At 38.2% G+C, this 14,019-nt stretch overlaps 1 protein-coding gene across 2 annotated transcripts in view; it reads right to left on the bottom strand.

The window, feature by feature from the left end:
- Positions 1-587: 587 nt before the first annotated feature.
- Pdk3 (pyruvate dehydrogenase kinase 3) overlaps positions 588-14,019 on the bottom strand; it is a 68,055-nt gene continuing 54,623 nt past the window's right edge. For both annotated transcript variants that reach the window (XM_021153143.2, XM_029473478.2), the window contains 3 exons: positions 12,783-12,896; positions 5,373-5,512; positions 588-1,215 (listed from right to left, as the gene is read on the bottom strand). In XM_021153143.2, the coding sequence (XP_021008802.1) occupies positions 1,185-1,215; positions 5,373-5,512; positions 12,783-12,896 (285 nt within the window). In that variant the 3' untranslated portion in view covers positions 588-1,184. The remainder of the gene's footprint in view (positions 1,216-5,372; positions 5,513-12,782; positions 12,897-14,019) is intronic.

The following is a 14,019-nucleotide window of genomic DNA, read 5'->3' as shown; positions in this document are numbered from 1 at the left end:
AGTTGAATAGGCTAGGTATTGGTGTGAATCCAGACTCTCAGATAGCCTCTATTGTTAAGGATAAATAGCACATCATTTCTCTTCTCTCACCCCAAGACCTCTGCTAAGTCCTACTTCTAACGTTTAACAAATTGAGAGCCAGGTGGTAGTGGAGCACGAATTTAATCCCAGCACTCAGGAGGCAGAGGTAGACGGATCTCTGTGTGTCTGAGGTCAGCCTGGTCTACAGAGTGAGTTCCAGGACAGCCAGGGCTACACAGTGAGACCCGATTGTGAAAAACAAAACAAAAGAAATAAAGAAAAAGTCAGATTGAGTGGGCAGTTCTAAAACTGGTGAAAGTAATGACAATGAAAATTATCAAGGCTTATAACATTTTTGAAAATGTGACAATCTCTGTTACAGTGAATCTGTTACATGACACAGGAACTTCTGGTTCCTAAGAGGAATTTCATATGGCAAACAAACATAGTGGAGCTTTCATGTAAACATACACCTGCACTTCCCACTCTGTAGTCTGAATAGATTAGCAGGTGGTTTTTCACTTAAAAATCTTTCAAACCAAGGTGTTAAGTGAGAAATTCCAAGACAATGTTTAGAGTGCTTTAATCAATGGAACAGAAGTAAGCAAATGAACTTTAAAATAAAATTGATACAGATGGACAGGTTCTAACATCCAAGTACCACACCTCATAATGAGAACCCAGCCAGCTGAAGGGGGCACAAAGGTCCAAATCAGAGAGTGAAGGGTGATGTATATGGATGGGACAGGAGGAACCCTGGTACTGAGTTTTCAAGATGAGCTCCACTGATGAGTCCCACTGCCCAAGCCGTAGCTGGAGGTTTGTATCTGGAATGAGCTCAGAATGCTGGGAAGACTTCAGACACTAAACTCCATAACAAGATATGGAACACAGGGTACAAGAGCGCTAGGATGTTCTGTACTCTTTTGTGACGGGTGCTAATGATGCCACAGCAAGACACAATGAAAAATTGCTCAAGCTTTAGTGGAAGATACCATGGGAACGACTATGGGAAGGGGTCCATGGACATAGTGAGCCATTATAAAGAAAGCAACTAAACATTAGGATAACAATGGTGCCACAGTTAAGAGTTGGTAGAAGTCTCTGGTTGACTTGCAGAAGGTATTCTTTCTTCAGAGACTTCAGAGACAGCACTCAGCTTTCTAGAAAGTTCTATTACTCTTGATCTTGTCCCTATAAAGAAAAGGATCCAGAGAGCTCATGAGTATAGTCTCCTTTATTTTAACCAAAATTTATTCAGAACATTTACAGTAATAACTCCAAAACCTTTGCCTTGACTCAGAATTATTTTCGATAGTTACTCCAGAAAAAGTAGCATTCTATTATATATGTAAACTTTACAACAGTTTTGTTCTCTCAAGTAAAATTTTTATTAGAAGCCAGGTGTGGTGGCATATGCCTTTAATCCCTGCACTCAGGAGACAGAGACAGCTGGATCTTTGTTGAGTTAGAGGCCAGTCTGGAATAACAGTGAGTTCTGGGACAGTCAGGGTTATGTAGAGAAAAACTGTTTCAAAAGACCAAAGAAAAATGTATTAAAACTATAAAGTGGCTACTAATGCATATGGGCCTTCTTCTTTGCCCGAGAAAGTCTCAATTTGAAACAGTGGTGAGGGTTGTAAATGTTGAATAGCCCCAGCAATTTAGCTGTATGCTTCAAAAGAGCAAACTGTGTGGTATGAGAATCATATCTCAAAAAAACCTGCTGCTTTACAAACTAGCTAGAGACTCCATCTTTCCACAGAAGCCCCGATGGTCCCATTCAGGTACCTTTCCTGAGCATGTATTCTCTTGTTCTGTTGATAGAGTTTAACAATTTTAAACTACCAAGCTCACTACTTTAGGTTTTTGTTTTGTTTTTTTGTAAAATTTGTTTGAAAACATGCTGGAAAGTAGGACTGATTTTTAATTAGCACCCAATACATTAAGCTATTTACTATGGGTCTCACTATGTAACTCTACTTGTCCTGGGATTGGCTAAGTAGACCAGGGTAGCCTAAAAGTCAGAGAGATCCATCTGCCTCTGCCTCCCACTGATGTCCAACAAGATACTTGGCTTTACATACAGACTGAAAATGGGACTGGAGTAAACTGATCTGATACGGCTTTCAAGCTAATCTGCTTGTCCCTGGCTGAGAATGGTAACACTCACAACACTCCCCTCTCCCTCTCTCTGTATGTGTGCATGTGTGCCTGTGTGCCTGTGTGTCCAAGAGAAAGCGATACAATCAAGCCTTGTGTAGCAGGTCAGAGCACAACTCTTCCTTGGGAAAAAGAAGCAGCCACTGTGGACAGTGGGGATAATGGTCCTGATCCTATCATCTGACTGATGGTGAATGACTTAATCCCTTTAAAGGTCCTGTTTTGAGAGGAGTTGCATGGAGCTCCACCATGGCTTTCTTCTGCAGGAAGGTAAAGCTGCAGTGCAGATAACTCTTTTATCTATCTTATCTATTTTACTCTTTACGCCGCTCATTAGAACACACCAGCATTTACCATACTGTTATAAAATTGCAAAGGTATATAAAGTATATTTGCCCATAAATATTACTGTTCTGTCATGTTAAAGATTTTAAGAATCAAGGTTTGTATGTTAAGAAGTATATAAAAACATTATATATAAAGAAAAAAATATATATAAGAAAAAATTAGAGAGAAATAATCAAAGTTAAATAAAATAGAATGAAACTATCAATATGAACTTAGGTATATGGGTATATACATACACATATAGGGGCATATTCAGAACCTTTATCCAGAAAAGGGGCTTAGAAGAGGTGAAATGTGCACCCCTATCCTCCAAGATCAGGCTCTCTAATACCTGTTAAAAAGAACTCTAAAATGGCTGATTTCGGGATAGGAGCACAGAGGGTGGAAGATGATCTTAGGATAATTTTGTCTTGTTTGTTTTTCGAGACAGGGTTTCTCTGTATAGCCCTGGCTGTCCTGGAACTCACTTTGTAGACCAGGCTGGCCTTGAACTAAAAAATCTGCCTGTCTCTGCCTCCTGATTGCTGGGATTAAAGGCGTGCGCCACCACGCCCGGCTGATCTTAGGATAAATGCTGGACAATAAAGTAGGACAACTTTAAAAAAATTAACACACTGTGGTCAATGGAACACAGAAAATCAAGTTCAAAATAACTCCCACTATCTAAAAGTGTGCCATCTTAAGCAACAAAAAGTACAGTGACTGCCATATGCAATATCATGAATGGATTTCACAGTGGGCAAAGATGACAAGGGGACATATTTACATGTGGTTTTTGTTTTGTGTTTTAAAAACACCTCCAGTGAAGGTCAGAAGACATCTATGGTAGAGAAAAGAGAACAATCTGGCTAGAAATGAGTCTTCCAGGGTATCAAAAGTAGAGATGTAAACGTGTATGAGGTCATAGACTTAGGATTTGTAGACATTCCTACTATATGTTATATACTTCAATAACAAAGTGCTCAGTGAGTATAATGTATAAAATAATAAAACACATTTAAATCTACAATGCTTAAAAACACAATGCAAGAAACTTGTGTCCTATCCTTTAAGGCAGAGGTTTTCAACCTGAGGGTCACAGCCCCCAGGGTAATGAATGACCCTTTTACAGGGGTCACCTAGGACCATCAGAAAACACAGATATTTATGTTTCATAACAGTAGCAAAATAGTTATGAAGTATAAACAAAAATAACTTTCCAGGTGGAGGTCACCAAGCTCACGTGAGGGTCAGAGCATTAGGAAGCTTGAGAGCCTCCTCAACAGGGACCAGCCATCACCTAAATTATGGGCTAGCCATACCATCACTAATAATGGTTCAAGCAGAAATCATGACTCTAAACATGGAATTCTACAACAGTACTGATGGAATGTTCCAGCAAAATAGCATTAAAAAGCTCCACTGAGAGTCTTTTTAACAACTTTTGATTTCTACCAAATATGGTAAGAAGGAATAAACTAAATGGCATTTCAGAAATGAACTAAACAAATGAAGGTGAGGATGTTTTCTGACATGGTCTTCCAATCCTAGCACTTTTTTTGTTTGTTTGTTTGTTTGATTTGGTTTTGGTTTTTGGGTTTTTTTCCGAGATGGGGTTTCTCTGTATAGCCCTGGCTGTCCTGGAACTCACTTTGTAGACCAGGCTGGCCTCAAACTCACAAATTATCTAAAATAATATACACAAAGCTATACCCATAGCAATGTTTGAGTTGTAAAATATTGGAGGTTTTACTTTCTTTTTTCCCCCTATTTTGGTTTCTTGAGACAGGGTTTCTCTGACTGTCCTGAAATTCCCTCTGTAGACCAGGCTAGCCTTGAACACACAGAGATCCACCTGCCTCTGCCTTCCAAATGCTGAGATTAAAGGGGTGTGCCACCATCACCACCCAGCTTTTCCTTTCTTTTTACTTCATTTTTCCTGGATTTTTCTGTTGTTTTGGTTTTTTTAACACACAAATTGAGAAAAGATAATTTTAAACTGAAAAATTGGAAACTAAAGACTAGATTATTTTCCTTACTAACATAAAACAGTGAAAGCTGTTCTGTAAGCAGCAACTTTTCATTTTTAATATTTTACTGTGATAAACGATACATTATAGAGAGCCTACCATCAGCTACTTTTAAGTGAAAAGTTTGGTGGCTTGGGCATATTCATACCATTGCACAAGCATCACCATTACCTATACCAAGACCTTTCTCATCACCACAAACAGAAAGTCTGTATTCATTAACAATTCCCTGCTCTGCCTCCCATGAAGCCATGGCATCCAACCATCTACCTTCAGACTCTGAAACAGTCACTTTAGGTATCTCATAAAAGTGCAATGTAATCATTTGCACTTAAGTATGGCCTGTTCCTCATCAAATAAGACTTCAAGATCCATCTACATTGAAGCATGCATCAGAATCTCCTTTTTAAAGACTAAATAATATTTTGCTGTGTGAATTAACTACATTTTGATTAAATTTAGTTTCATTTTCCAGTTTTAACCCACAAAAATTCTCACCATATTTCTAAGACTGACAATAAACTGAAAACTTAATTGTTTTAAAACATTCACAATAGAATAAACCCTTATTTACTGTCAATCCCTCTGAAGTACAAGGATTCCTAGGACCGAGGGAATTCCACTTACATGATTATTCTAGCTACCCAATTCTTGTTCTCCTTTTCAGCATAAAAGTCCTTCTCTGAGCATTCTTTTTTCTAAGGATCACTTTGCTTTTCCAATGATGAAGCCACAGAGAATACATGGTGTAAAATACTGTTCAATTGTCTGCCTGGTACTTTCTGGAGACAAATCAGATATTTTATAATGGAAATCGAAGTGGTTTCTTACTGTTTAGCCTTGTATTTTGATGCATCCCTTGGTTCACTGCTGGGATTGCTCCAGTCATCAGCTTCAGGAGTGGTCTTGTAATGGCGCCATGCAGACTTATTGAAAACTGGCAGCCTCTCAAAGGATTCACTTGAAAGGGCCTATTACAAAAAAAATACATACACCAAAGATCTAGGATACTATTTTTCTCACATGAAACTCACAGATTTTACCCCTTTAAAGACCAGTAACCATATCTTTATTTTTGAAATATTAACATTTATTTTATAGATTTACCTAGACTAACCAGGAAAAATATCCTGAACCCTTTGTAAATGAAATAATTTACTCACTCACTCACTCAAAATCAATACTGAAACAATATGACAGGAACACAATATATTGTAATTCAGTTACTACTGCTTTGAGATACTCAATAGTGTTGACAGTGTGTGTTAAGATCAATCATTTTTGTTCAAGAGGCAATTGTTGCCCAAAAAGAGCCCAAGAAGAAATAAAGTCTTATTCACACTAGACTTAATAACATTTGCCATCAAGTGCCATTAAACATCACATCATTTATGGGCTGGGGATGTAGCTCAGTGGTAGTAGAGAGCATGCCTAGTGCCATGCAGCAGGCTCTGGCCTTCATCTCCAGCACCAAAGCAAGCAAACAAAGCCCATCACTGAGATATACATCTAAATGACTACTACAACTGTGATTTCATTTCCAGCAATCAACTATGCCTCCGGTAAAAAGAATGAGCCAGTTCCACATGACTCAATGTGGAAGGTTCTGCAGGATAGATTCCAAACTTGGGAAACAAAACTAGCCTGCTGAAATGTCTTTCGAATTCGATTTTAAATCTATTTTATAAGTGTAGAATAAACTCTATTACAGATGTTTTATGTTTCTATGCTTTTGAGACAGGGTCTCAGCTATGTATCCCTGGCTGGCCTGGAACTTTCTACACAAAGCAGGTTAGCCTGCTTCTGTCATCCATGTGCTGAGCACCCTTAAGGATGTGTGCTGCCACACTCGGCTCCTCTATTAGATTTCTGCTTGTTTGGTTTGCCTTTGTGATACTGGGAATGGAACCCAAAGCCTTGTACATGTTAGGCACAATCTGTTTGACTGAGCTACATCCCAAGCCCCTATAAATATCAACTCTAGGAGCATCCGTAAGAAACAAAACCCCAGTACCTTGTGAAGAGAAGGATAGCTTAGTGCCAGCAGTGAAACATTGCACTTTCTCCTTTGAAGCTTTTAAATATCACTGTATGCTCTCTTAACTATTGAAATAGTAAGTATACCAAGATTCTAGAATTCAGAAATAGAAATCTAACACCACCAACAAATGAGAAAAACTGAGTTTATACAAACCTTAGTTACTAGATGAACATTTTAAATGGCTATTATTATGATTTTATTGATTTTTAAAAATGAATGTACAATGTAATATGTTCCATTAAGGAACTTTTATCTATAACACATTTTTGCTGATTTCCCTCCCCTCCAGCTCTTCTCTTCCATCTCCACATCTGTCCCCTGCATCCCCTCCTTTCAACTCTAGTAGTTTCTGCTTTTATGTTCTATTCTCTCTTCCTCCATCCTCCAAAACCTTTCTTTTATCTCGTGGAACTCATTATAGTTTTGTGACCTGTCTGGATGCTCATTTCCACATATGTACATATATACACAAATTAAAAGCCAAGGTCTGATTCTCCCCCCACCTCCAACAGACCTGAGGATCCTGGAGTCTGCAGATTGGCTTCCCTTCCCCCACCCATCTCTGTTGAGTCCTCTGAGACACCCAAGCTGCCCTGAACAGTCTATTACACCCAGTGGACGTCCATTCTCCCACCACCTCTCTGTATTCAGCATTCCTGCACCTTCACCATTCCTGCAAATCCTGAACCACACAGACCTGCTGATCTGGAACTACACAGCCCAAGGATACCCATCAGAGGCCTGCCATACCAGGACTACTGAGGATCACCCCCCTCCTAATACCTACTACAAGAACATCTAGGGACCAAAACCATCCAAATGGCTAAAGGTCCTAGAAAGAAAATAATCAACAAGAGTCAGGGCAATTTGACACCTCTGGAGCACAGCTATCCTACTACAGCAAGCCCTGGATATCCTAATGCAATGGAAACACAAGAAAATGGCCTTAAATCCAATCTTATAAAGATGATAGAGGCCTTTAAAGAGAAAATGAACAAACCCCTTTAAGAAATACAGGAAAATACAATAAAAAGGTACAGGTTTTAAAAGAGGAAACAAATAAGTCCCTTAAAGACATAAAGAAAAATAAAATTAAACAGGTAAAGGAAATAAATAAAACTGTTCAAGACCTGAAAGTAGAAATAGAAGCAATACAAAAAGCACAACTGAGGGAATTCTGGAGATGGAAAACCTAGGGAAGAGAACAGGAACTACAGATGCAAGCATTGCCAACAGAATACAGGAGATGGAAGCGAGAATCTCACGTGTAGAAGATACAATAGAAGAAACTGATACATCAGTCAAAGAAAATGTTAAAGCTAAAAAATTTCTGACACAAAACACCCTGGAAATCTGGGCTACCATGAAAAGACCTAACCTAAGAATAATAGAAATAGAAGAAGGTTAAGAGTCCCAGCTCCAAGGCCCAGAAAATATTCTCAACAAAATCATAGAAGAAAATGTTTCCAACCTAAAGAAAGAGATGTATCTAAACATACAAGAAGCTTACAGAACACCCATTAGACTGGACCAGAAAAGAAAATCCTCCCTGCACATAATAATCAAAACAGATTATTATGTTTTCTATAGTACACAGAAAGAATATTAAAAGCTACAAGGGAAAAAGGCCAGGTAACATACGAAGGTAGAACTCAGAATTATACCTGATTTTTCCAACAGAGACTCTAAAAGCTAGAAGGGCCTGGTCAGTTATCTTGAAACCTCTTTAAAAAACGCATACACACAAGGCAGGTGTGGTGGCACACGCCTTTAATCCCAGCACTCGGGAGACAGAGGCAGGCAGATTTCTGAGTTCGAGGCCAGCCTGGTTTACAAAGTGAGTTCCAGGACAGCCAGGGCTACACAGAGAAACCCTGTCTCAAAAAAACAAAACAAAAACAAACAAACAAAACACAGACACACACACACACAGGTCCCAACCTAGACTACTGTACCCAGCAAAATACTTAATCACCATAGATGATGGAGAAAAAATATTTCAAGAGAAAGCCAAATTCAAACAATATTTATCCACAAATCCAGCCTCACAGAAAATACAAGAAGGAAAACTCCAAGGTTAACTATATGCAAGAAAACACAGGAAGTAAGTAATTACACACCAGCAAAAACAAGGGAAACATGCATGTCACTGTCACACACACACACACACACACACACACACACACACACACGCACACCACAAACACCATACCAATAACAGGAAATAACAACCTGTGGTCATTAATATCTCTCAACATCAATGGAGTCAATTCCTCAATAAAAAGACAAAGGCTATCAGAATGGATGAAAAAACAGTATCCATCTTTCTGCTGCATATAAGAAACATACTTCAACAATAATGATAGACATCACCTCTGAGTAAAGGGATGGGAAAAAGTTTTCCAAGCAAACAAGCTGGAGTAGCCATTCTAATATCTAACAAAATACTTTCAACCAAAATTAATCAAAAGAGACAGGGAAGGACATTTCACAAAGGAAAAATTCACCAAGATGACAACTTAATCCTGTCCCAAACACAAGGGCACCCACATTTATAAAAGAAACATTGCTAGAGCTTAAATCACACATTGAGCCCCACACATTAATAGTGGGGGACTTCAACACCCTACTCTCACCAATTGACAGGTCATCTGGACAAAAACTAAACAGAGAAATAATGAAACTAACAGACATTATGAATCAAATGGACCTAACAGACATCTATAGAATATTTCACCCCCCCAAAAAGAATACACCTTCTTCTCAGCACCTCCTGCATCCTTCTCCAAAACTGACCATATAGTCAGTCACAAAGCAAGCCTCAACAGATCCAAGAACATTGAGAAAAGGTCTTGTATCTTATCAGACCACCATAAATTAAAGCTAAAGCTAGACTTCAAAAGCTCTAGAAACAAAAGAAAGCCTACATACTCATGAAAATTGAACAACTTTCTACTCAATAAAGAAATTAGACTTTCTAGAATTTAATGAAAATGAAGGTACAACATACCCAAATTTATGAGACACAATGAAAGCAGTGCTAAGAGGAAAGTTCAAAGCATTAAGTGCCTCCATATACAAATTAGAAAGTTCTCATGCCAGAAATTTAAAAGCATACCTGAAAGCTCTAGAAAAAAAAAGAAGCAAGCACACCAAAGAGGAGTAGAAGACAGGAAATAATCAAAATCAGTGCTAAAATCAATTGGTTAGAAACAAAGAAAACAATACAAAGAATCAATGAAACCAAGAGCTGGTTCTTAGAGACAATCAACAAGATAGATAAACCCTTAGCCAAACTAAACAAAAGGCAGAGAGATAGTATCCAAATAAACAAAATCAGAAATGAAAAGGGAGATATAACAACAGACTTTGAGGAAGTTCAAAGAACCCCACTAGGTCTTACTTCAAAAGCCTCTACTCCACAAAATTTGAAAATCTTTACAAAATGGACAATTTTCTAGACAGGCACCATTTAACTAAGTTAAGTCAAAATCAGGTAAGCGTTTTAAACAGCCATAGGCCCCCTAAAGAAATGAAAGCATTAAAAGTCTCCAACCAAAAAAAAAAAAAAAAGCCCAGGGCTAGATGGTTTTAGTGTCCAATTCTACCAGACTTTCAAAGAAGAGCCAATATTCCTCAAACTATTCTACAAAATAGAAACAGAAGGAACACTGCCAAACTCATTCTATGAGGCCACAGTCACCCTAATACCTAAACCACACAAAGATTAAGACCGAAAGAGAACTTTAGATCAAATTTCCTTATGAACACAGATACACAAGCTTGTTTTTATAACTCTAACCAAACAAGTGAAAGATCTGTATGACAAGAACAAGTAAGAAAGAAATTGAAGAAGATATCAGAAGATGGAAAGATTTCCCATGCTCATGGATAGGTAGAATTAATGTAGCAAAAATGGCAATCTTACCAAAAGCAATCTACAGATTCAATGCAATCCCTATCAAAATTCCAACACTACGTCTTATAGGTCTTGAAAGAGCAATTCTCAACTTCATATGGAAAAACAAAAAACCCAGGATAGCCAAAGCATTCCTGAATAATAAAAGAACTTTGGGAGGAATCACCATCCCTGATTTCAAGCTGTACTACAAAGCAATAATGATAAAAACTGCATGGTAGAAGAATGCAACTTGATCCACAGTCATCACCCTGAACAAAATTCAAGTCTAAGTGGATCAAGGACTTCAACATAAAGATGGATACACTAAATCTCATAGAGAAAGTGAGGAATAGCCTTGAACTATTTACTACTGGTTTGGGAGAAAATTTCAAAAACAGAACACCAACGGCTCAGGCTCTAAGATCAACAATTGATAAATTGAACCCTATGAAACTGTAAAGTTTCTGTAAGGTAAAGGACACTGTCAATAGGACAAAACAGCAGTCTACAGATTGGTGAAGGATCTTCACCAACCCTACATCTGACAGAGGGCTAATATCCAAAGTATATAATGAACTTAAGAAGTTAGACTCCAATAAAGAAAGAATTCTCAACAGAGGAATCTCAAATGACTGAGAAGCACTTAAATAAATGCCCAAAGTCCTTAGTTATCAGGAAAATGCAAATCAAAACAACCTTGAGATTTCATTTTACAGCAGTCAGAATGGCTAAGATAAAAAGCTCAAGAGATAGCACATGCTGGTGAGGACGAGGATGCAGAGCAAGGGGAGCATTGCTTTATTGCTGGTGGAAGTACAAACTTGTACCACCACTTTGGAAATCAATTTGGTGGTTTCTCAGAAGATTGGCAATAGTTCTACCTCAAGACCCAGCTATACCACTCTTGGGCATATACCCAAAAGATGCCCCACTATACCACAGGGACACTTGTTCAATTATGTTCATAGTAGTTTTATTCATAATAGCCAGAAACTGGAAACAACCCTGATGTCCCTCAACTGAAGAATGGATACAGAAAATGAGGTACACCTACAAAACGGGATACTATTCAGCTACTAAAAACAAAGGCATCATGTTTTTTTTCAGGCAAATGGATGGAACTTGAGAGGAACCTGAGTGAGGTAACCCAGACCCAAAAGCACCAGCATGGTATATACTCACTTATATGTGGATATTAGCCATAAAATATAGGATACCCATAGTCACACTCCAAAGACCCAAAGAAGTTTAAAAAAGAAGGAAGGCCTGTGTGAGGAAGCTTGAACTCACTTAGAAGGAGGAATGAAATAGTCATAAGAGGCAGATGGAGGAAGGGAACTGCATGGGAGAGAGGATGGGGAGGATCAGGATCAGGTGTGGGGAGGGACAGGAGAGATGGCCTGATGGTCATGAGAATGAATGGAAATCTGCAACTGATGGTTGGGGGTTAGGGGACATACAGAGTAAGTGCCAGAGACTTTGGATAAGGGAAGCTCCCCCAAATCAATGAGGGTAACCTTACCTGAGATTCATAGCAGTGGGGTATGGAACCTAAAGAGGCCACCTCCTGTAGCCAGGCAGGAACCTCAGTGAGGGATCGAGACACCACTCACCCACAAAACTTTTCAGTGGGATGTAAAGTAAATTTTTAAAAAAGCTAAGATCTTCATGAGAGCAAGCATTTGGTATTTGTCTGAGTCTGGGTTACCTCACTTATTTCAAGATCTATAGATAATTTTATATAAGCATATTATTATTACTGAATTCTTACCATTTGAGAAATTAAAGCAAAAGACGAGAAGACTTCAGATTATTGGTATCTGCCTACTTTTAAACTAGGTTTTTCTTTTCTTTTTTCTTTTTTTAAAAGATTTATTTATTTATTTATTATGTATCCATTGTTCTGCTTACATGTATGCCTTCATACCAGGAGAGGGTATTGGATCCCATTACAGATGGTTGTGAGCCACCATGTAGTTGCTGGGAATTGAACTCAGGACCTGTGGAAGAGCAGCCAATGCTCTTAACCTCCGAGCCATCTCTCCAACAACTAGGTTTTTCAATGGACATATAATTTTGAAAAACTAGATCTATGGTTGTAAAAATTTAAGTTCATATGATTTGTTATGCTACATGATTTGTTATGTCTGATCATAAAATCAGGGTGAGACATACCATGGCTTCATAAGTCTGATGTCTAGGTAAGAGATTGATACATTACTCTTCTTGACTAGTTATGGGTACTTCCAGATTTATAAAGTCAAGAGGCCTTTATACTAACAGAAACAAAACACAGTACCTTCAAATAAATGACTGCATCGGTACCCACTCCTTCCATGGAATACAGTTTTAGATCTCCCTGAAAATATCTGGCATACAGACGAGAAATTGGCAAGCCATAACCAAATCCAGCCTATTAAGAAAAGAAAATGAATAGAATGAGACTAGTACAAAGCTTCATAGGGGACCACTTACAGAAGATTAAAATGAATCCCTGATTTGGATTTAAATCAAATGAATTAGTAACTCAATCTCTTTAATGCTGCGTCTATAATCTATAACCGAAATTCTCTAGTTAAAAAAAAAAAAGCCAACAACAACAAAAAGCAAAAAACACTTGTCAAGTTTGGGTTAAAAAATGTCATTTTTAATTTTTATATTTTAGCATTTTAAAGTAAAATTTTAGCTATGTATGAGCATAAAATCAGGCTATCTTTTTTTGAGACAGGGTTTCATGTATCTAGGCTGACCTTGAACTAACTCGTTATGATCTAAGATTGACCTTGAGCTCCTGATCTTCTTGCCTTTACCTCCTAAGTACTGGGATTATAAGCATAGAACCACCATGCCTGGTTTATGCAGTAGTGGGGTTTAGAATCAAGAGCTTAATGCATACCAGGCAAGGATCCTACCAACTGAACAATACCCTGAGCTCCAAGGGTTACTCTTCAAGTGTACTTACTATATCTGTAGATAAGTAGCTCTTGTCCCTTACAAAGAGACTTCTTTTTGCAGCAGACAGAGACCATTATGGAAGGTTACACTGGCCATAATGCAGAGAGCAACTGGCCATTGGGTGCCTGTCCTCAGTTGACAAACCTGTAACTCAATTCCTATACTTAAGGATTAGAGAGCATCTTGGAAAGGTGGGTAGATGGACTGTTGAGAGATCAGGGTGTCTGCTGCAAGACAGTGCCTGTCTGTCTGTCTGTCTGTCTGTCTGTCTTTCTTTCTAGGATACAAGATGGGAAGTGGAGGGAGAGGGAATAGGAAGTCAATCTGTGAGGAGCAATGGCGAGTGAAAATGATTGAAATACAGAGTATGTTGTATCAAGTTTTCAAAGACTAAAAATAGTATATTAAAAAGCAAACATCCATCAAGTGGAATTTGATCTGATGACAACACAAAACCACATTCACTTTCAGGTTTCATTATCAGATTTCCCTCGTGACTAAAGTAAGAATTAATAGCACAAGAATTGAAATTTTTTGTGAGAGAGGGTCTCTCTGTGTATTCTTAGCTGTCCTGGAACACA

The sequence above is a fragment of the Mus caroli genome, unplaced genomic scaffold (assembly GCF_978045245.1).
Source record: "Mus caroli unplaced genomic scaffold, Mus_caroli_1 scaffold_5, whole genome shotgun sequence".
In the NCBI taxonomy this organism is placed as follows: domain Eukaryota; kingdom Metazoa; phylum Chordata; class Mammalia; order Rodentia; family Muridae; genus Mus; species Mus caroli.
Note: the sequence above shows the minus strand (reverse complement) of the source record. Positions and strands in the feature narration are given on the sequence as shown.